Raw genomic sequence first — 21,597 nt, forward strand, 5'->3', positions numbered from 1 at the left:
GCCCCCCCCCCCGCCAACTAATAGATATGTTTGAACAACAAATAGAATTATGAAATAGAATTAAAGACAGTTTCCTTTTAACTAACTCTATAGTGCTCCAGTTCATTTTGGGGTTAAATTCATTTAGTTTATGTTTTCCAGGCAACATCTCTGTTTCCACATATCCTACAGTTCATTCCCCTCCTCCCTTCTTTTTCCTGTCCTTTGGAAAGATGGATTGTGCAACAGTAAATTGAGAAAAATATTAGTTGATTTTTAAGCAAATGTTAGTAATTTTAGTTCTAGTAAATTTATTTTAATATTGATGATTGTAAATACTGTGTTTATCTGAATAATTGAAGGTATTTGCTATCTTAAAATATTATCGTGCTTAAGGTTATAGCTTATGCTATTTCCAGATAACATGTCTATGAAGATGTGTTGGAAATATTTATTGTGTGACTATATTTTAAGTCTGAGGCAGTCGAAGGTTAATTATATAACCTTGTTAATTCATACTCTTAATCTTCAACATGAATAATTGTCAGGTGTACCTACTTTTCAGCAAATATTTAAAATAACTGGTATGTTATCAAAATTTATTTATTAAATATTCATTGCCTATAATAATCAGAATGTAAATAATTTTGTAACTAATTTAAAACAATGTTGTTTGAATAAATCACGGCAGGTTATACATAGGATTCCTTTGTTTACGTACGTGTGTTAGAAGGCTTTATTTACTCCTACATATATATGATGGAAAGTTGTTGATTACCTGTCATTAATGTAGGAGACAAGACTCTCCCTTTGCTTTGGCCAGGGAGTTTCATGTTACCCTAGCATTTAGAATATAATCAGGTTGGCATTGCCTGAACCAGATACGTATCTCCACAGCGGCACGTTATCAGCATGCTGTTTGTAACTACATCAGCCTGTGGTCTCATAGGCTACATTATAATCCCATGTATAATTTTATTTATAGAATACTAGTCAATAATACGAGATTGAGAATTTTATTCTGACAAAGTCATTAACTGGTTAATTGCATTGACTTTTGAAGGTGGAATATATTCACATACATTGTCTCCTGTTTTTAAAATTTTTTAGTAAGTATGTTTGCATTGTCTGTTCTTTCCTTTTTGCTTTTCTTTTTTCCTATATCCAGTGTCCTCCAGGAATGAAACAGCAGGTTTTGGTATTCTATACCAAACTTCTGGGGAAAATCCGGCAGCCACTACTTCCACACATTAATGTGCATAGGCCCGTGCAGGTATTTCGTTCCCTTACATAAAACTGTTTGGTTTGCTTCCTTTAATGTAGAAATAATTTTATATGATTTTTTAAGAGTAAAAATAACGAAGGAAATTATTCTAAAAATAACATGCAAATTAGCAAATACTTGAGCTTTCTTTATGCATGACATTGTATTAAATGCATTTCTTGTCTTTGTATTTCTCTTCTAAAATTTTACACATTCATTTTACCTTTAACTTATTTCCGTGACATCTCAAGAAGAGTTTATTATATACCTCATTAATTTTTTAAAGTAATATATTTGAAAAATTTCTTACTAGCTAATTTATTTTGATATAGGTGATGGTAAGTAGTGTTCTTTCTGAAAAATGCAAAATATTTGCATTATTTGAAAATTTTAAATATCCTGAAGATAAATGGATGGCTGCCTACATGCTTGTAAAAAGTAATCTAAGTTTAAAAATTTGTTTTGAATTTTTTGACAGAAATTAATTCGACTATGTGGTGAAGTCCTTGCAACACCAACAGAAAATGAAGAAATTCAGTTTCTCTGCATTGTGTGTGCAAAGCTGAAACAAGATCCCTACTTGGTTAATTTTTTTCTGGAGGTATGGTATACTTCTTGTAGACCTTCAAAGTGTGCATATATTAAAATGATCATGAGAATGGAATTCTATGAATAATACTGGAAGGAATTACATTTTGTAGGTATCAAAAAGCTTGTTTTACTTCTCAGAATTATTTTCGTTTAAGATCACTGTTTTATTTTAACTTTAAATCTCCTGAGAAAAATGATTCTCAAAGAATGTGATTGAGCCAGATACACAGGGCTGGACAAACACAGAGCCAAGACTTAGAAGGAGAGCAGCTTGAAGGGCAAATCAGGAAGAGAGATGTCACGGGAATTTATAAGCTATCATGTTTTCAGCCAGGCCTGCTCTAAGTGTGGCGTGTGGGTAATCTGACCTGGGGTAGGGATGGTGTGTACGCATTTGGACAAGATGTGAAAAATCACGAGTTACCACCCCACCCCGTTATAGCATTTGGGATTGCTCAGTACTGTTTTGTACTGTCTTTTCATAGCCATAGTCACCGAATCATAGTTTATGTAAATCAATTTCTATTTGGATTTTACTTACAGTTTTAAATTAGAAAATAATTTTTGTGTATTTTCTGGTTTCATTCCCCATTATTTTTAGCAGTAATTATTTAGAAAAAAATTTTTTTTAGTTAAAAAATACATATTATATATTTAGTTTAAGGTATAAGTTACTTGCAGTACAATTCACTCTTTCTGCCCTATGAGTCTCTGAGTTTGACAAACACCTCCAGTTGTGTAACCATCACCACAGTCAAGATGCGCAGCAGGTCCACCACCTTACCTTGTGTCCCTTCCTGGTCATCCTGTTTCCATTCTGCCCCTAGCAATATTGATCTGTTTTCTGTCCCAAATTCTCTTTTTTCCAGAAAGTCGAAAACATAATTAGCCTTTTGAGGCCTTTTATAATTCACATAATGCATTTGAGAGTCTTCCGCGAGGTTGGCCCCTTATTTTGCTGAGTAGTATGCCACCGTATGGAAGTCCCATAGTTGTTTATCCATCCACTGGTTTAGGGACTTATGGGTTGTTTCAGGTTTTGGGCACGTATGAATGAAGCCTCCAATATAGTCACAGATTTTTGTGTGGATTTAGGTTCTCATGCCACTTGAGTACCTAAGATAGGATGTCTGGATCATGTGGTAAGTGTGTGTTTGCCAAACTTCTCCCAAGTGGGCTTATCATTTTGCATCCCATGGACGACATATGAGAGTTCCGTTGTTTCATATCTTTGCCAGAGTAGATGTTGTCAAGGTTTTTTTTGTTTTGTTTTTTAAAATTTTAGCTTTCTGAATAGATGGACTCATTTTTTATTCCACTTTACTGAATAAATAATTCAGGACCCTATTTTGCATTCTTACTGGAGGTAAGCCAGCAACCCGACTGCAAAATTGCGGGAATTTAAATTTCCAGGTGACTGTTAAGGACTATGAATGCCTGTTTTTCATGACGTGTCATATTTTGATAGTTTGCTTCAAAATGACTGGAATAGCCTTATGATTTCAGATTTGAAAGATTTATTAATGAGGGTGATATTACAATCTTTTTAGTTTTTGATATAAATATATCAAATATTGCAATTTGGCTAAGTGTGCAATTTTTCTTCTCTAAGTTCATTTTTACTCAAATTTTCTTAGATACCTAAGTTACTTTAGCTGCATAGATTTTTTTCCAAGCTTAAGCTTTATAAAGAGTTTTTCTCAGCATCTCTGAAGCTTGTTTCAGAAGTACACAGCCATAGATGAGAAGCAGAGATTTGCAGGCATTTATGTTTAGACTTAAATACAAAGAACACCCTTCTGAATTAGTGCTATGTCTGCTCTAATGCGGTGTTTCTATGGCACAGACTTCTCCACAGCCTAAGGTGGTAGCTGTCTCCATTTTCTGAACTGATCGGACTGTTCATATGCTTGTAAAGTCAGTTCCTACAGCCTTCCTAGCATTAGAGTTATGTATATGCATGATATTTTCTCTTGCTGATCAGTGAGCTCCTTGAGGACAAGGAGTCTGTCTCATTAACCTTTGGATCCACACAGTTTCTCTAGCACGATGCGTAGTAACTGTTTAATTAACATTTACTAATGAACGAATCTTGAGAGAAATGCAGCTTTATTACTTGTAAGTACAGACAGTAACAGAAGTACTTTGCAGTTCTCAGGCACGTATCCCCTGAAATCTAACTTCTCTGTTCATTTATATCAGCCAATAGATACACCTACTATGGGTTATGTGCAGATGGTAGATGAGTTAGAAACAGTCTTTGCCCTAAAGGAGTTGGTAGTCTGGTGATGAGGGTAAGACTAACGTTCAGATGCTGTAATCTTAGGTAGAGTAAGGTAAGTGTCATAAGAAAAACACAAAGTAAATGCCCCTTAAATGCTCATAGGGTAAAGAGATTATATCTGCTCAGAAGAGGTTGTCTTTGACAGATGAGCCTTGACAGACGTTTAGATAAGAATGGGTGAGCATAAGTAAAGGATTGGAGATAAGAAAATCTGTGGTATGTTTGGGAAACAGTATAATTAGCAAGTGGTAAGAAAAGGGCTTGGACAGAGAAATGCGCATTGTCAAAGGCTTTGAATGGCAGGACGAAGAACTTGTGCTTGCCTGCAGAGCTCTTTAAAAATGCAGATTCCTTGGTTCCACCTCCAGATGGTCTCATTGTGCAGATCTCAGCATGACTCGAGAATCTGCATTTTTATCAAGCCCCACAGAGGACCCATGAAACCAGCCAACCGTCATGAGTCACACTTTGAGAAACACTAGTTTAAGGAGTGAGTGCTATTCTGAGATTATTCTTCCTCTTGCCATTCTTATCTGAGGTACCACCCCAGCAATAGTATTAGCATTTTAGGTGGAATAAAATGTTTCACATTCATAAAGACTATGGTATACAATTGATTTTGTAGGAAACTGGGAAGTTGTTTGAAGTATTCATTTAGTTCCATAGAATTGTTTTCTCTGAATTTATGTGCTATGAGCTCAATTTCTCAAGAAAATTTGTCTAAACTCTACTTTTAATAGTAATAAAAGTGATTTATAATAGCTATAACTTTGGAAGTAGAACTTTGAATTTATTCAGCATTTATTGCGCTTCTGTGATGGGTGACACAGTTGATAGGCATTGCAGAGAAGCTGGTTTATGATGAATTCTAATGTGTGTGTGATTTGATTTTTGCTCTTATGTTTAAATGGAAAGCAAGGTACTTTTGTCTGGAAACTAATAATTTGCTTCAGTTAAGATTCTTTTTGTGTTTAGGTGTGTATGGTGGGGGCTGCACAGTATTTTAAACAAATCTTACTTTTATCCTCAAAAACACTAATAAGAATGCCCTCAGAGTACTGAGTTATATTTATAGAGCAGATGTATGAGGGAAAAACTTAGAAAAATCATCTTAGAAAACTAATCTTAGAGGACTCAACATTGGGGCTATGCATTTTTAGTAAGCCCAGTGGTAAGAAAACAATTCACTGTAATTGAAACTTCCTGAATTTTTTTTTTCGCCAACATCAGTTGTTTTCAGTAGCAGACAAATAGTTATCACTAATATTGCTCATTGCTTATGGTCAATGTAAAACATTTTATAGATAGTGTTCTGAAGGGTGTCATAAATACCTACGTAATTAAAAAAATATCTAAAACACTGTTTAAGTAAGTCTGAGTATTTTCATTTTTCATAACACTTTTATCCATTGCTATGATAGCTAGATATTGAATGTGTATTATAGAAAAACCCATTAAAATACGATTTCTCTTATATAAGCCTTTTGACGTGAATCTTACAAAACAAGTATTCCTTTTCAGAATAAGTTGAAATCATTGACTTCCAAAGGAGCACCGAATGCAATTTCTGAAGAGACATTGAAAGGTCAAGATTCCTTGTCAACAGCTCCAGGACAGTCCTGTCGGCCGGAGGAACTACCCGGTGCTTCTGGAATGGAGCACACAGACTTAGAAGATGAGCCTCCTCCTCAGGTGGATGAGCTGTCCGCCAGCTTAGACAACCTCAGTGTCGCTGCCCTGCCCGAGGCCACAGTTGTTCGTCCAAACCAGGATTACAACTTAGTGAATTCTTTGTTAAATCTTACTAGAAGTCCTGTGAGTCGTCTTTTTAACTTTTTCTCCCCCTAACATAATCATAGTTACAGAAAAAAAAATTTATTTTGATGTAAAACAGTAAATCTGTTTAAATTGAATTTTTCCAAACAACCTGACATAGATCTAATTCAGGCACTGAAGGGTGGTGTGTCTTTTCCCTCAGGACGGCCGAATAGCTGTGAAGGCCTGCGAGGGCCTGATGCTCTTAGTGAGTTTGCCGGAGCCGGCGGCCGCCAAGTGCCTGACACAGAGCACCTGCCTGTGTGAGCTGCTCACAGACAGGCTCGCCTCCCTGTACAAGGCCCTACCTCAGTCCGTGGACCCGTTAGATATTGAAACAGTGGAAGCAATTAACTGGGGGTAAGAACCCTTATTTGTGTTTTCCCATAAAAGTGACTTCTTAAACCTACACTTTTAAATCCATTTCCACTTTGCAATGAGAGAAATCTTTAGTTTTGAAAAATATAACATTATTAGCGATCATTAAACAGGATTGTTTCTTGAGGCTTGTCTTAAATTTGTTATTGGGAGTGAATTGGTGTGGGCAAGCTGCTTTTCTTTTGTGTGTTATAGTGATCAGTTAAGACCTGATTTGCATTAAGATCAATAACTTTATCTGACCATATTTTTTAAAGAACAAAAAACCCTGAAAGAAGGAACCTTCTTTTTTAATAAATTAGTTCCACATCCCCTGGGGCAGTCTTACAGTTTCGTGACCTGCCTGTATGGGACCTCACCTCCTACCTCTTTCTTTCATCCCTTCCCCCCAACTATTTGATTCTCACATGAATATATGATTATTGCAGAACATTTATGCGTTTTAAAAAATGTAAAACAGCATAAGTAAAATTACCCATAATCCCACAGTCTAATATTTTGACATAATAAAATGTTACTGTTTTTCTGTGCATTTTTAACCCTTGTTTGGTTCTTTCTCTTTTTTTTTTTTTTTTTTTTCATGCTATATTCTATCAACATCTATGGGCCAGACCCACTTGTTAACTTCACTACCTTGGTGCATTTTAAGGCAGGGAGGAAACAGACCGGTCATTTCTTTCTGCAGATCCCCCTTTACGTTCCTTTTCTTCCATCCTAGCAGTTGAGAACCTTCAACTTCTCATTCCCATCACTTGGTCAGATTCATGGTGGAAGTATGAGGAGCTGTCTAAATAGGTTTTCTGCTGTAGCTCCATTCTGTTTCAGTCTCTCTCGTCCCATTAATCAGTGAAAATTATTTGCAACTTTTATTTTAAACGTTTCACCTTTGGTTTCATTTATAAACCCTTCTTCTGACTGTCCTCCAGCTTGCCTGTGCAAATGTACTGTATTGTGTGAGTTCACTCACATGCCTTCCTCTCTCCACATGTACTGACTGCATTAATGCTTTTGGGTAACTTTGGACTTCGCATTTCTTCCGTGTCCTACAGCTTGGACTCATACAGTCATAAAGAAGATGCTTCAGCATTTCCAGGAAAACGAGCCTTAATTTCATTTCTCTCCTGGTTTGATTATTGTGATCAACTTATAAAGGAAGCACAAAAGGTTTGAATATTTTTGTTGTTTATTGATAAAGATGTAACTGAAATTTGAATCCTCAATTTATATCCCTAAAATATGTCTTAATTGTCTTAAATAGCACAGTTAGTGAAATAAATGAAACTAAGTAAACAAACCAAAAACAGTATGTATATATACGTGTGTGTTGTGTGTGTGTATGTGCGTTGTGTATATTACAGCTCTGCAATAAATCACAGTTTGAGTTCTGCCCTTATGTTTCTTTAAGTATTATAAACCCTTTACAAGGTAACACTGACCTCCCTTCATTTCTCCTCTTTAGGGAGATGTTAATACTATAAGGTAACTGGGATACTGTTTTTCTCCTGTTCATCTTGTTCTTGAAAACAAGATAACATGTAAAGGACCCAATAGCTAACATCTAATCTAGGTTTGTATGCCATCAATGAGGTGGTCAGTAGACAAGTTTGTTTCTCCACGTTAATTCAGATGGAGAGTGCTCACTGAGTTATTGATGTTATAAATTAATCTCTCTTCCCCATTAAAGAAAAGGTAATGATACTTATACTATGTTTTAGACTGCTGCTGTTGCTCTTGCCAAAGCTGTTCATGAAAGATTTTTCATTGGTGTTATGGAACCTCAGTTAATGCAAACGTGAGTGACCTCTTTTTTACTTTAAAAAAAAAAAATCCCTGCATCCATGTTATTTTTGCCCGCTGATTACCTGTTTGTTATGGCAGGTCTGAGATGGGTATTCTGACATCAACTGCTCTGCTTCATCGCATTGTTCGGCAAGTGACCTCGGACATTTTGCTTCAAGAAATGGTGTTTTTCATCCTTGGAGAACAGAGGGAACCAGAAACTCTGGCAGAAATTAGTAGACATCCTTTAAGACATAGGTTAATTGAACATTGTGATCACATATCTGATGAGGTAAGCTATGTAATGATTTAGAGTTGGACTTAGATTCTTTGACATACTGATTTTGATGTACTTGTGATGTTCTGAGTACAGCCTCTTTTTTGTGTGGCTTTTCATTTTGAAAATTGAACGTGTGACTTTCAGGATGGCGAGAAGAATAGTTTATTTAAAATATTTTTTCAGTTAGCCTTTGTCATTTTTGGTTTCAGATAAGCATAATGACATTAAGAATGTTTGAACATCTTTTACAAAAACCCAATGAGCACATTCTTTACAACTTGGTCCTAAGAAATCTTGAAGAAAGGAATTATACAGAATATAAACCTGTGTGCCCAGAAGATAAAGATGTGGTGGAGAATGGACTGATAGCAGGAGCAGTGTAAGTTTCTCTCCAACTCTGAGAGCTTAGCACTTCATATAGGGTTGTCGTTTTCTCCCCTCTTATTTCTCTTCCTTGTCCATTAAAAAAAAAAACCTCCAACGGTTTAAAAGTTTTTTAAAAATAAAATTTAGATGTCTTGGTAGTACTGTCCCTTTAAATTACAGGTGGTATTTATCTATTCATTAAACTAAACCTAACAAAGTCAGTGTAGTCTTCTTTGAAGTCTGATGTTAGTATAAAATGTTAATTTCTCTATAAAATATAAATACATTCATTATTCCTTAATTCTTTCATTAGCAAAATTATGTTTTCTGGGAACGTAGCAGAGAATCTTTTGGTTTAGAAAATATAATAAAATGCTTTTTTTAATACATCATTAAATTAAACTTAGAGATCTGGAAGAAGATCCACTGTTTACTGACATTTCACCAGAGACCACTTTGTCCAACCAAGAGTGGCTTAGTTCTTCACCTCCTGCTACTCCAGACCATCCCAAAAATGATGGGAAAACTGAAGTCCATAAAATTGTAAATAGGTGAGTTGCTTTTACATCTCTTCTACTTGTTTTTAGCTCTGCTCTCAGATGGTTACAGAGGTAGATTATAAACTCAGTCTTCCCTTCTTTAAAGGTTGCATCAGCTTTGTGAAATGCTTATGTAACGAGTGACAGCCTGCAGGCAATAATCAATAGCAAAAGAGAAGATCTACTTAGTATATAAACATAGAAACGAATAATAGTGGTTAAATAAATCTTCAAAGTACCCTACTTTTTTTTGTAATGTAAATAATTTTAAGTAATTTCCAATTGGAACAACACTGAGAATTTCCAGTTTGACAAATTGAATTTATCAGACGTGTACTCACATATGCAAAGCAGACGGCTATTCCTTTGTGTTATTTTGTGTTTTTATGCTGGTTTTTTTTTTTTCAAGTACCCTTTCCCTGGCAATTTTCTTCTTTTTCTTCCTTTGCAATCCTGTCCCTGATATGCCTGGGAGGTAACTTTAGAGAAAACTGCATGTGGTGCGAGATGTGAAATGAGGGTGCATAAAAATCATAGGTGCAGTTACTTACAAACCCGTTTCCTGAGGCTAACAAATCTCATGGCCATCTGTCATTGTGCTGTGATGTAAAAAGAGTCTAGTCGTCTTCTACATGCTCTACTTTAAGTGGAATGAGTAGTTTTTTAATAAAACCTTTAAAATAACGACAGAGTATTGAATCAGTAAATTGTAAAGACTGATTCAAAGTAAGTACTTAATTACATATAATTTTACTTTTCAAGTTTCCATTGGCATTAATACTTGGCTAAACTGAAGATATTGCTAGATATTTTAATACCTATAGAGATACTGAATTGTGAGAGTATTTGCCTTTATTGATCATGGCTTTTTTTACTTAAGTTTTCTCTGCCTGGTACCGGATGAAGCAAAATCATCCTACCATGTTGAGGGCACTGGATATGACACCTACCTCCGAGATGCTCATAGGCAGGTAAGGAAGTAACTAATTTTTTGACATGAAATCTAGTAAGAATGCACACACGCCTCCTTGTCACTTTGCCCACAGCTGTTTCTCCAGCTGTTTCCCTTTTCCTACAAGACCTGGACTCCACTCTCACCACTTTAACTGCCTGCCTGTGACCTTATTTCACTGACTGTGTGTGTCTGTTTCTCTCTCTTCCCCTTTCTCCTTGTCTTCCCTTTCTTTCTATCTTTGAAATTATATCTCCCCCAGATCCGGATCCTCTCCCCTACTGATCTAAAACGTGATTTTGAAATGATTCTGCCCACCATCCACCACTGCTTCCGACCCGCAGGCTCTTACCCTTTCCTCTTCTCCACCCCTGTTCTTACTCGAGCAGTAATTCACAAGCGCTGTCTCTTCCCCTGCCTTCCAGCTTTCCACCTCACTGCAGCTGCTTTCTCAAAGGTCTCCTCTTAGTTATTAACTTAAATGACCTTCTCTCAGTCATCTTTCCCCTCTAGCACTTTACATTCACCAAATTCGAGATTTTGAAATGTCTCAAATGAGAAAGATGTACATTTAATTTTCATTTAAACCCTTTGGATTGAAGTATGCTATTATAGATAATTAACTTGCGTATGTCTGTAGATAATTCATGATGCTTTAAGCCTGAATTCAAGTGCACATTACCCTGTGAATAACTAGATTAATGGGATAGCAAGTACCTTCATGTAACAATAAAACAGAGGCAGTAAAGTGGTACCAACCGCAGTAGTACCAATTGGATTTCTAAACTGCTTTGATTCTTTCTATAAAGGTTTATTTCCGTATTCTGATTAAAAATGCAGTTATGATCATTTCAGAAATATTAGAAAAGAGATACAACAGATAGAAAAATTTTACACTATAATTTCATAAGTGTTAATATAAAAATGCTTTATTAAATATTGGGATCTGATTTTTATAAAGAAAATAATCTCTTGAAAGCCAAATAGTTTAAAATTCACAGTATACTGAAGTTGGCTTTTTAATCACTTTAAATATCTTTTTCTTTTAAAAGTTGAAGTTAGTGCTTCACAGTGAGAATATATTTTGTTTTAATTTCAGGTAATTTCTAAACTAGAGAGGTGAAACTAATTTTGCCTTATTGAATAAGAAGAATCTGAAAAAGGAAAGAATAAGGAAGAAAACTGCTCCAAATTTCTTTTGTGTAAATTCAAGTAAATTGTGTTGTGGGGAAATTTAAAATTTTTTCTTTTTTATTATAGGGGATGTTTTTGTGCTTATAAAAGTCCATATTATGTATCCCACTGATAAACTGTGTAGTGAGGACCAGTGAGGAAGTTTCTTCTAATTTCCAATCTGTCACAGACCAACACTTTTTAAAAAATATAATAAAAATGAATTACTGGAAAAATGAAAAGAAAAAACACAAAATACAAGCCCTGATTATTTTATCAGATTGGACAGACATAAAATTTACTCAGTGAAATTGCGAGAGAAGTTCCTGAACTTGCTGTCAGTTTTGGTACTTGTCTCAGCGCGATGGCAGTGAACAGTCTCCGAACCACACTTGGAGCGGCACTGTTTCCTCTGTCACAGCGTGCCTGGGGAAGCACATCGGAGGAGAGTCAGACTTGCCTTCTCAGATGATGTGCATCTCTTCATGTATTAAAGAATATTATATATTACATGTGACATTTTAGAATAAATTTGAAAATGTGGCTGACTTACTTTGCTTTGTAAATACTCTAAATCTGTGATGAAAATAAGTAAAGGGTTAGATTCCTCTAAAGGAAGGCGCGGGAGCACAGCAGGGAAAGGTGCTCTGGGAGGGTTAGGACACGCCTGTTTTTCCAGCAACCTGAGTGGGTGCTGGTGGTCTGAACCTTCACATCGTGCCCCTCTCCAGTCAGGTGTCACCTACGCCCCTCCTCTCTGTCTTCGTGGCGTCTCACACAGGGCAGACCCGAGCACTCGAAAGGATTTTTACACCTATTTGGGGAAATCATTTCTTAATCTCAACTTGGTCTTGGTTAGTTCTTCTTTAATGATCCAAATGCTTTCTCCCTAGTTCCGGGACTACTGTGCTGTCTGCTTAAGATGGGAGTGGCCTGGGTCTCCAAAGGCACTGGAAAAGTGCAATTTAGAAGCAACTTTCTTTGAAGGTCATTTTTTGAAAGTTTTATTTGACAGAATGGGAAGAATTCTTGATCAGGTAATCAATTTTAAAATACTCATATGATATTGTTACCATTCACCATGAGTTTTCACGTCCTAGTTTAGATCTTCAGTAAAGTGGTTTTAGTGTTTTCTTTTCCTACTAGATGATTTTTTTAATGGAGCTTGATTGCCAACAACTGGTGGGCTTCTGATGCATTCGTTATGTTAAAACTTACTTGGCCTGACAGCCAAATAATTCTATGTTTTGTACAATTGTATGTAAGGCCATTGTCTTAACAGCCTTAACACCTTTTGGCAGTGACTAGAGTGCTTTCCTTTTTTGACTTAGAAAGCCTTTTAGTTAGTACAGATACAGGTAGAGTGAAACTTGTAAGATTTATTAATTCAGAAAACCTTAAGTGTCATTCCAGGTTGACTCTTGAATGCTCTGGCCTCTTTAAAATTACAGAACAGTGTTAGATGAACCTGCTTCTTCAGACAGAACTTGTGAATGACACTCATTTTCATAAAAGGGAGGTGGAATAAAAGAGGTTAGTTACTTATTCAAAGGTAGATAAAAATCACCATCAGTCGATAGGTTGCTCTTGTCATTCTCACTGACTGTCAAGAGACTTGAATCTGGGATTCTAGAATTCCTCCTTCCCTCTCTCCTTGGCAAACAGAGTGACAGTTGAGCTTTGAAGTATTTTACGCACTGGGATGTACACTTGAAATAAAACAATCTGGCATTAAACTGGCCTCAACATGGAAACTGAGTTAACCAATTTAAAATTAATTTAAAATTGAATATTAAAGTACTTGTTCTTTTTAGCATTTTAGTTAAATAGTTATGTGAACATAGTGAGTTATAAAAGAAGTTTACTCCATTATACCTAACAAAACTGAAAAAGGAAAAAAAAAGATTGATAGATGTTTATGAAACTGTGACCACAATTAAGATAATGAACGTATCCATCACCTCCAAAATTTCCTTGTGCTCCTTTGTAATCCTTCCTGTAGCCCCCCTACTCCTGTCCCCAGACAGCCACTGATATGCTTTCTGTTAATAAAGATTAGTTTGCATTTTCTGGAATTTTATATAAATGGAATGATACAGCAAAAAAAAAAAAGAAATTTACTCAATAAACAGGCTGTCTTCAATAATCAGAAAGCCAAATAGATGATAATTAAGAAGTATTTCACTGGGTTGGACTTTAGTCAGCACTGTTTCTGATAGTAATAAATAAAGACACAGAGTAAAGTCCTTTTTTTCCTTTAACCTCTTAACAGCATGTGCTGAATTTCTAGTGTGTCATTGTTGGCTGGTTGGTTAGCTTTTATGCTTAACAGCTGCGTTTGTATTTCAGTCCACCTACTGCAGGTGTTACGTCTGCACATCATGGCTGTGTAAACCTCCTGGGTGGCGGGATTCATCATTTTATTGTGCTTTTTGTGCTGATTCTCTCGCCTTAGTTGAGATCTGATTAAACTAACATGCAAGAGACGTGAACACTCAGCATCAAGTCAGTAATCTTTAGAAATTTTGACCAAGAACACTAAAAAGGAATCTAAACTTTTTTAAAAAGTAGTTTCTGAATTGAGAGGAAGGATCCTCTCTGAATCTTCATCACACTTTTCCCCTTCAGTTTGTGGAGAGCTGACTCAGGGTGCATTGGAGACAGAATGCCCGAAGTGCTCACAGCTCTCTCTCTGTCCCTGAGAACTCTTCAGAGAGGTGATTCGCACACAGCATCTCACTCGTTCTGCCTTTAACCCTGAGTGATAGGCAAGCTAGTTCCTAGTGTTATTGTCCCTTACACAGCAGGAAGCCTTCGTTTCAGTTAATGTGACTTAGCTAGTGTGCTGTGGAGCCTGGCCCAAAACCTTTTGTCTCTAAAACCCTTGATTTTCTAAGCCTTTTTGGGTAAGAACGTTATATAGTCAGGTCTCAAAGATAATCATGAGTCCTCACGTGCCCAGCGTGCTTGGTTTAGTTTCATTTTCTTTCTTTCCTACATGTTTTTGCTAAAGACAATGTTTGTATTTTCTTAGTACATATATATCCCTAATAGGGTCAGGGTAACCAGGCTGGGATTAAACATTTACTATGGATAATTAATGAAGTAGCTATTTCTGCACTTGAAGTTGAAAAGTTATGACAGCAACTATTCATGGCACTATTGTGTTGTCATAATGATAATTTAAAAAAAAAATTTTAGTGCCTTTACTATTGTTCGTAACTGGTGATCTTAAGAGAGTAAAACACTAAGGTCCGTAGCAGAATGTAAAGAACACCAGGAGAAACATAGGGAGGCCCAAGTTCTTGTCCCAGCTCTGACAGGGAACAGTTTGAACTTGGGCAACTAACCCAGCCACTCGTCACGTTTTCTTGTTTTTAAAGGGAAGTTGATATTACTTAATTTGATTGAAAGAATTAAATGAAAAAAGCAATTTAGAATTCTTTTGAGAATACAAAATCTTTTTAAATGCAGGTATTAAAAGAAATTTCAGAGACTCAAGTTGTTGAGGTTTTTTTTTTTTTAAATTTGACTTAATTCTTATTTTGACCATCTACACATTTGGCTTTAAGTAAAAGGGTTGAGATTGAGTTTGCAGATGACATCAGTATGGTTTTAAGTTAACGTTTATTGCCCTAAAATTCAGATCTTGTATTTGGGGTGAACTCAGTCAAAAATGGACCACGTCCATTTGACATGTCAGAAAAACCCAGTTAGCTTTCATTTCAGGTGAATACTGTATAAAGAACAAAATAAAGGGACCCATAATAATAGATACAAACATTTAGACTGTTAACAGTCCCCCCAAAGGCCAGCTTGTCTTAAAGTTATTACCAATATGAAGTGGAGACCACTTCAGTATATGGTGGAACGATTTCTATTTAACTGGAATTTATTTTCATTTTCACAACATTACAATATAACCTGAAACTAACACAACATTGTAAATCAACTACACTGCAATGATTAATAAATAAATAAAATATAACCTGAGTCAATCTGAAGTTTCTTAAACAACCAAAGATGCAGATTCTTCTTCAAATAAAGCTTAAAACCAAAGTAATACCATATAAAGAAAATACAAAGTTCAAGTGGCAGTATATCCTTGTTTAAAGCCAAATTTTGTCAATTTACTTATTTAGGCACCTGTAAATAGCAGAATTTAGTGACCTAAAAATCTGAATTAACTACCTGAAATGAAGTCACGTACAATACTTAAGTTGTATTTTAAATGATTTTATTCACATTCTTTACCAAATGCATTCTTTTCAAAAAACTTCTTTAAATGTTTCCTTTGTGCCTGAAATAAAATTTAATGTGAATTCATTGTTATGAATTGAATCTTGGAGGAGGTTATTCTGTTGCAAATATTGTCAAGTAGGAGATGCCCTTCAAACTACCCTTTAATAGGAATTGCGTCTCCTTTCATTAATCTTGCTTACGGCTTGATTTTGAAAAAGAGTGACTTAGGGGTAGTTTTATTCTTTCAGAAAATCTATGTTCATGTCTAGTGCTAAGTAAAAATGACTAAAATTGAGCTCAAGTTTTTGTTCATAGAACAGTGTCTTTGATATCTTCTGGCATGTGCTCAAGCATTCGTTGTCCTCTGAGTGCCAAACATTCACTTCCTAATTGATGTTCATTATGATCAAGGGCCTAAAAACTGCTCAGTGAATGAGGGTAAAAATTCAGATCCCATGGTTAGTATTAACTTGGTCCTGAACCACTTTCCCCTCCTCATCACTCATCCACTCACCTGAGTTCTTTCCAACCTTCTGACTGAAGTCAGTTTTGTTTCAGCCACTCAGTTTCATTTGGTTGCTTAGAAGAAGATAACTGGAAGGTCTAAGAGATTTCTGTTGAAAGTTCTGGGCACGATAATAGCAACTCTTTTTTTGTCTGTTATGCCTTTGATTTTGACACACCGTGTACAGCATCTCCAAGCTGCTTTCTGTGAAGAATAAACAGATAAAGTATAAAAAATCCGAGTCACCTGTACAGAAGCCTCAATAAACATATGTTGAATAAATTAAAAAAAATTAGAGTTCACGTAAAACTGTGATACTGCACACACAAAACCGTGTGAGGAGCTATATGCAGACATAGTTATTTTGGAAGAGTTAATATTCTTGCAGTAAAGGAAGGGATCCCTGTCTATAATCATGGTTTTGAATCTTCTCATTCACTTTTGAGGCATATGGTTGTCATTTCTATCCCCAAGTACTTTCATCCTGTTGACAGGATTCTGTGATGTATATGACTTTATTGTGTACATGCTTTTGGTAACTGGCAGTAGTTGAATAATTTAAGAGATGAGGAATATCACTGCTAAAATTAGCCTACTATAAAAGATTTTAAAACCATCCCTTCCATCTTTGGTCTTATACTTGATGTGTCTTCTGTTGTTTGTAATTAATATTACGTGTGACCCTGGTGGGCCTTGAAGACCTCTTGAACGCTGTTATTAACTAAAATAACCTGTGTAAAACAGACACATTCTATGTTGTATATTTGTTTTTCTATATGTTTATATGCATGCTTTTTTTCTTTTTAAGTTTTAGGACTGTTGTATGTGTACTTTGATTAAGATGGTAAGAGCTAATTTAGTTATGTATTTTTTCACTGTACAAGAGCATGTAGAGGGAGGAATAAGATGGTAGAATTTCCTTTCTTAAAAAGACAAATCGAAATGATGAATTAAGTGCACAGGTATGTATATCTATTAAATTATAGGTAATGTCAAATATCTTTTTGTTTTTTCCCTCTCCATAGCCATATGATGTAAATTTACAAGTAACCTCAGTGTTGTCTAGACTTTCTCTCTTCCCTCATCCACACATACACGAGTACCTTCTGGATCCATATGTGAACCTTGCTTCTGGCTGTAGATCCCTCTTCTCTGTAATCGTTAGGGTGAGTTACCAGTTTTGTTATGTTTTCTAGGATTGATAAACTTGACCAGTTAACATCTTAGTATCATCGTGTATAATCAGTGTCACATAATGAAAAATGTATCTGCTGTTTAGAAGTATTTTAGTACAGAATGTGGAGGAAAAAGAGATTCAATCTTTTAAATGATACATATAACTTTTGTGCTTTAAGGAATAGATATGAATCCTTTGTCAGAGGTTGTTATGTGAATAGTGAGAGGTGACATTCTTCATTTAATAACAGGAGATGGAGTCGTTTTTTTTATTCTGAAAACCCCCATGTAGTTGTTCAGGAACTGAGTTCCTTTTGTCTCTGTGATGCAGGTTGTTGGGGACCTTATGCTTCGAATCCAGCGTATTCAAGACTTCACTCCCAAACTTCTGTTAGTCAGAAAGCGATTACTTGGTTTGGAGCCTGAAGGCCCTATGTAAGTCTGTGTTCTCACATGTTGTTTATCTAAAAATTTTGCCAGAACTTGATGATCTGCTGATATCTTGATATTGCCTGCCTCCACCCCCGTCCCCCTCCAGGGTTGACCACGTCACGTTGCTGGAGGGCGTGATCGTGCTGGAGGAGTTCTGTAAGGAGCTGGCCGCAGTTGCATTCGTGAAGTACCACGCTTCCTCCACTCCGTAACTAGTGTCTCTCAAGGAACCAAGGGGACAGAGCTACTGTGTTCATTTCATCAAAAAAGACTCAGCTCCACTCAGCCGAGAGAGGATAAAAAGCCTTTTTAAATGAAGCATTGCTGTAAACTGGACAGAACCATTCAGAACCCAATGAGTGGACACTCTCAGTAAATTGTTGTGTAATATTGTTTTCATTGGCTTTACCATAATGGTTCTAGATATAAAGTTGCACGTCCTTGAATCCAGGATACAATCAAAGGAACTTCAGGAAATAAGCATTTCTGATGCCTGTGTGAAAAGCTGCAAAATTTCTGATGTCATGACTTTGATGATATTTCTGTTATTTTAATATCCTTTTAGGTAGCAAGGCATTTTGACATTCTCTGGGACTCAGATGCTTATATTCTTTTGGATTAATAAGTAGCAAAAAAACACCTAATTTTATAACTTTTTAAGGTCAGAATTCTTATTAAACAAAATAAGAAAAAAAAACTGTAAATGAGAAAAACTACAATTCAGGAACCATCAAATGAGTTAATAATAGAAGATAAAAATGTGTAGAGCACGATTAACTTTCTTCAGCTTTTCTAAGAATAACAATTTAATATGATAAAGAAATTCTTGATTAATATAATATATATATTTTTTAAAGAAATGTTCTTTTATTCTTTTGTGCACATAGCCACGTTAGTGACTGACTTTCATGTATGGGTCCCAGTTTATCTAAACTGTGTCATTTTTGCAACAGCGTTGAATCTGTGCTCACCACTGGTAGTGTTTGCTAAAGTAGTATTTTTTGAGCTAATTAACATGCATTGGGTGGAGACCCTTTTTCCTATCTCTTCCTCCCTCTCTGAAAAGTGCTTTATAATTTGATTTTCTTATTGAGATGCGTGGTAGGGTGTAGGTGGCAGCAATCAAAATACCAGTGGCCTCCTGAATGTTTACATTTTTTTTTCCATTTTGTTCACTCTTTTGTTTTAAATCATTCTAAAGAGATTTAAAAACAAACCTACCAACCAGTCTGTCCTGTTTACATATGAAGGAACTTGGGTAAATTGGTCTCTATGTGGATGGGTGTGTATGTGGGCACATGGGGACATGCGGGCAGCTGGCAGCGCTGCGCCGTGCACAGCATGCTCGTACTTGATTTACGTACGAGATGGTGTTTGCTAGTCCACGTCTTATTCTTCCTTTAAGTGATGCTTATCACTCAAATATTGCTTTTAAGCTTTCTTGGTCTGGTTTGGTTTGTTTTGGTTTGTTGAAATGTTAAGCAGCAGCACTTTCCTATTTGTCTTTCCATTTGCTGATATTGGGGGAGCAAATGAGCAAACCTTCCAGGATGAAAGGGACTGTCGCTGCCCCTTCTAAAAAGCTCTTTTGTGTAGCACGTTTGCATCTGTACATCCATCATGTGACGTGTGCATAGAAGCATGTTTTATACCTACTGCTAATTTTGTTGTGTTCATTTTTCTGATTTATTTTATAGTTTTTGTCATCTATTAGGAACAATATCAAAAAGTTGTTAATATTCTTGGCACCAGAATGCTTACCACTGTTAAAACAACAAAAAGACTAAATTTCTAATTTAATGCAAATCCTTGTTAGCTCACTCTAAGAAATTCATTAAGCGAAACAATGAAAAAATAAGTGGGAGACAGTTACTTTGTGCATGATTTTCTTTAAATGATTTCTAATGGTGGGAAAGCATTATTCTGTTTGCTGTCTTTATTGATGCAAGGAACACTGCAACATCTCCATTTAAATGTAGTTTACTTTGACGTAGCCGTATTTAAAATAAGACATTAAGAGATATTAGGTATTTCTTTAATGTTCTTGTAGTGTTCAGCAGGTGTAATGGCAGTGATGTTCCCTCTCAAACCAAAACCTATTTTAATCCTGATTTTCACAGTGGGACCTTAATAGCTAGCTAATCCGTGAAACCAAGCTCAGAAAAGCTTTAACTCATATTTTTGTGTGTGTATGCTGCTTCTTCAAACATAATTATTTCCCTAAGTTATTGTAATGTCTTTGATTTGTAATCAGCTAAAGCTTAAGGTATAAGTTATTTCCCTTCTAAGTGTATTTCTGTCTTTTTTTTCGTATTTACTTCAGACCTAGAGCCAGCACAAGTTCTCACGGTGACTTTGATTTGTTGGTGAAACGTTGTCCTGTGTGACTATTCGTCTTCGTACTGTCTTTCAGAAACTGAATATTTCTGTTACTCAGTACTTGCAAAACAGTGACTGAAATGCATTGTTTGGGGCGGGAAATCCCACCCCAGCAATCGATTGCCATAACAAGTTCCAAATTGAATTGTAGCCTCGCTCCGCATTGGTATGAATAGGTATGCACATTCTTTTTTTTTCTAAACCTCCTTTCTAACAGTATAGTCTTTGAGTTTATTTTTAGTAATGAGCCACATTCTTTACTTGATAGAACTCAAAATTTGTCCCTAGCCAATTACCATTGTAGCACTCACATCTAGCTGTGTAATCTTCTCATAATGTATCTGTGCAATATGGAAGCTATGAGTGGATTCGTAGCTTTTTGGTTTAATTGTACATTATTATGTGTGTACATGTGTATATATATGTGTGTGTGTGTGTGTGTGTATATATATATATATATATATAAGGACCAAAATCCTTAGCTTGCTTACACTGTTGCTAGTGTGAAGAGTATCACACTTAATTTTATGGGGCCCAAATTATGGAATTACTTCATAATTCATGGTAACATATTTCCATAAATTATTGCATTATTATATAATTACCATTTAATTATGAAGTTTATAGATATTGGCAAAAGTTACAGTGAAGTGCTAAAGCCACAATTTATATGATAATTATATTTTGGGCTGTACAAGTAATCAAAATATGCATGTCATTGTGACATTTGCTATGTTAAAACATGGTAGAGAATCACATTTCTGGGCCCTGTAAGATAGTGTTACTGAAATACTCTGTTTTGCCTCCCGCCTTGTTTACATTAAACAAAGGATATTTGGTAAATTTTTCTATTGAACATTGTATAGGTTGCTGACAGTGTTACCAAGGCCTGGAATTCTTGGGCCATCTGTGAAGAAAGTCTTCAGATGGTGATTATGTACCTACTGTCACTTCAAAGGAGGTTGTGATCAAGTTCAACTTTTTGTGCTAACAATGCATGCAGGACTAAGAGGGATAATGTAAAAATAAATAATGTAATTTAAACAGAGTGTCTTCTTACATTTTTGTAGAATTCTAACTGGAAACATTTCATTCACTGATAAATCCAAAACAATATATAAATGACATATAAATGGATATGACACACAGCAGTCAGTGGTTCACTATAGCACTGATTCCAGAGAAAGAAAAAAAGGAATATATCTGAATATTTATGAAGGGAGAATGTAGAGCCTGGTACATGCATTCCACCCCACTCCTTAATAATCACTTCCCTAAAGGAAGGAATGTTTATGCAAGTCTTAGAAACACAATTCATTGTAAGCACTATTTCTTCATATATTTATAACACATATAAACACTTTTTAACTGACATCTAAAACAGGTAGGCTCTAGGCTTACTCCATTCACTTGAGAATTTGCCAAAGCCCCGTAACTGGAAACAAACGTAATACACGCACAAC

At 35.7% G+C, this 21,597-nt stretch overlaps 1 protein-coding gene across 1 annotated transcript in view; it reads left to right on the forward strand.

Moving 5' to 3' along the window:
• FHIP2A (FHF complex subunit HOOK interacting protein 2A) overlaps window positions 1-21,182 on the forward strand; it is a 30,702-nt gene extending 9,520 nt beyond the window's left edge. Inside the window, exons 4-17 of the mRNA XM_072971943.1 lie at window positions 1,148-1,252; window positions 1,722-1,844; window positions 5,640-5,933; window positions 6,097-6,293; window positions 7,361-7,475; window positions 8,027-8,103; window positions 8,190-8,382; window positions 8,580-8,749; window positions 9,144-9,287; window positions 10,156-10,246; window positions 12,294-12,437; window positions 17,173-17,313; window positions 17,655-17,758; window positions 17,862-21,182. Coding sequence (XP_072828044.1) covers window positions 1,148-1,252; window positions 1,722-1,844; window positions 5,640-5,933; window positions 6,097-6,293; window positions 7,361-7,475; window positions 8,027-8,103; window positions 8,190-8,382; window positions 8,580-8,749; window positions 9,144-9,287; window positions 10,156-10,246; window positions 12,294-12,437; window positions 17,173-17,313; window positions 17,655-17,758; window positions 17,862-17,967 — 2,004 coding nt within the window. The 3' untranslated portion in view covers window positions 17,968-21,182. The remainder of the gene's footprint in view (window positions 1-1,147; window positions 1,253-1,721; window positions 1,845-5,639; window positions 5,934-6,096; window positions 6,294-7,360; window positions 7,476-8,026; window positions 8,104-8,189; window positions 8,383-8,579; window positions 8,750-9,143; window positions 9,288-10,155; window positions 10,247-12,293; window positions 12,438-17,172; window positions 17,314-17,654; window positions 17,759-17,861) is intronic.
• Window positions 21,183-21,597: the final 415 nt, after the last annotated feature.

Source organism: Vicugna pacos, chromosome 11, assembly GCF_048564905.1.
Source record: "Vicugna pacos chromosome 11, VicPac4, whole genome shotgun sequence".
NCBI lineage: Eukaryota > Metazoa > Chordata > Mammalia > Artiodactyla > Camelidae > Vicugna > Vicugna pacos.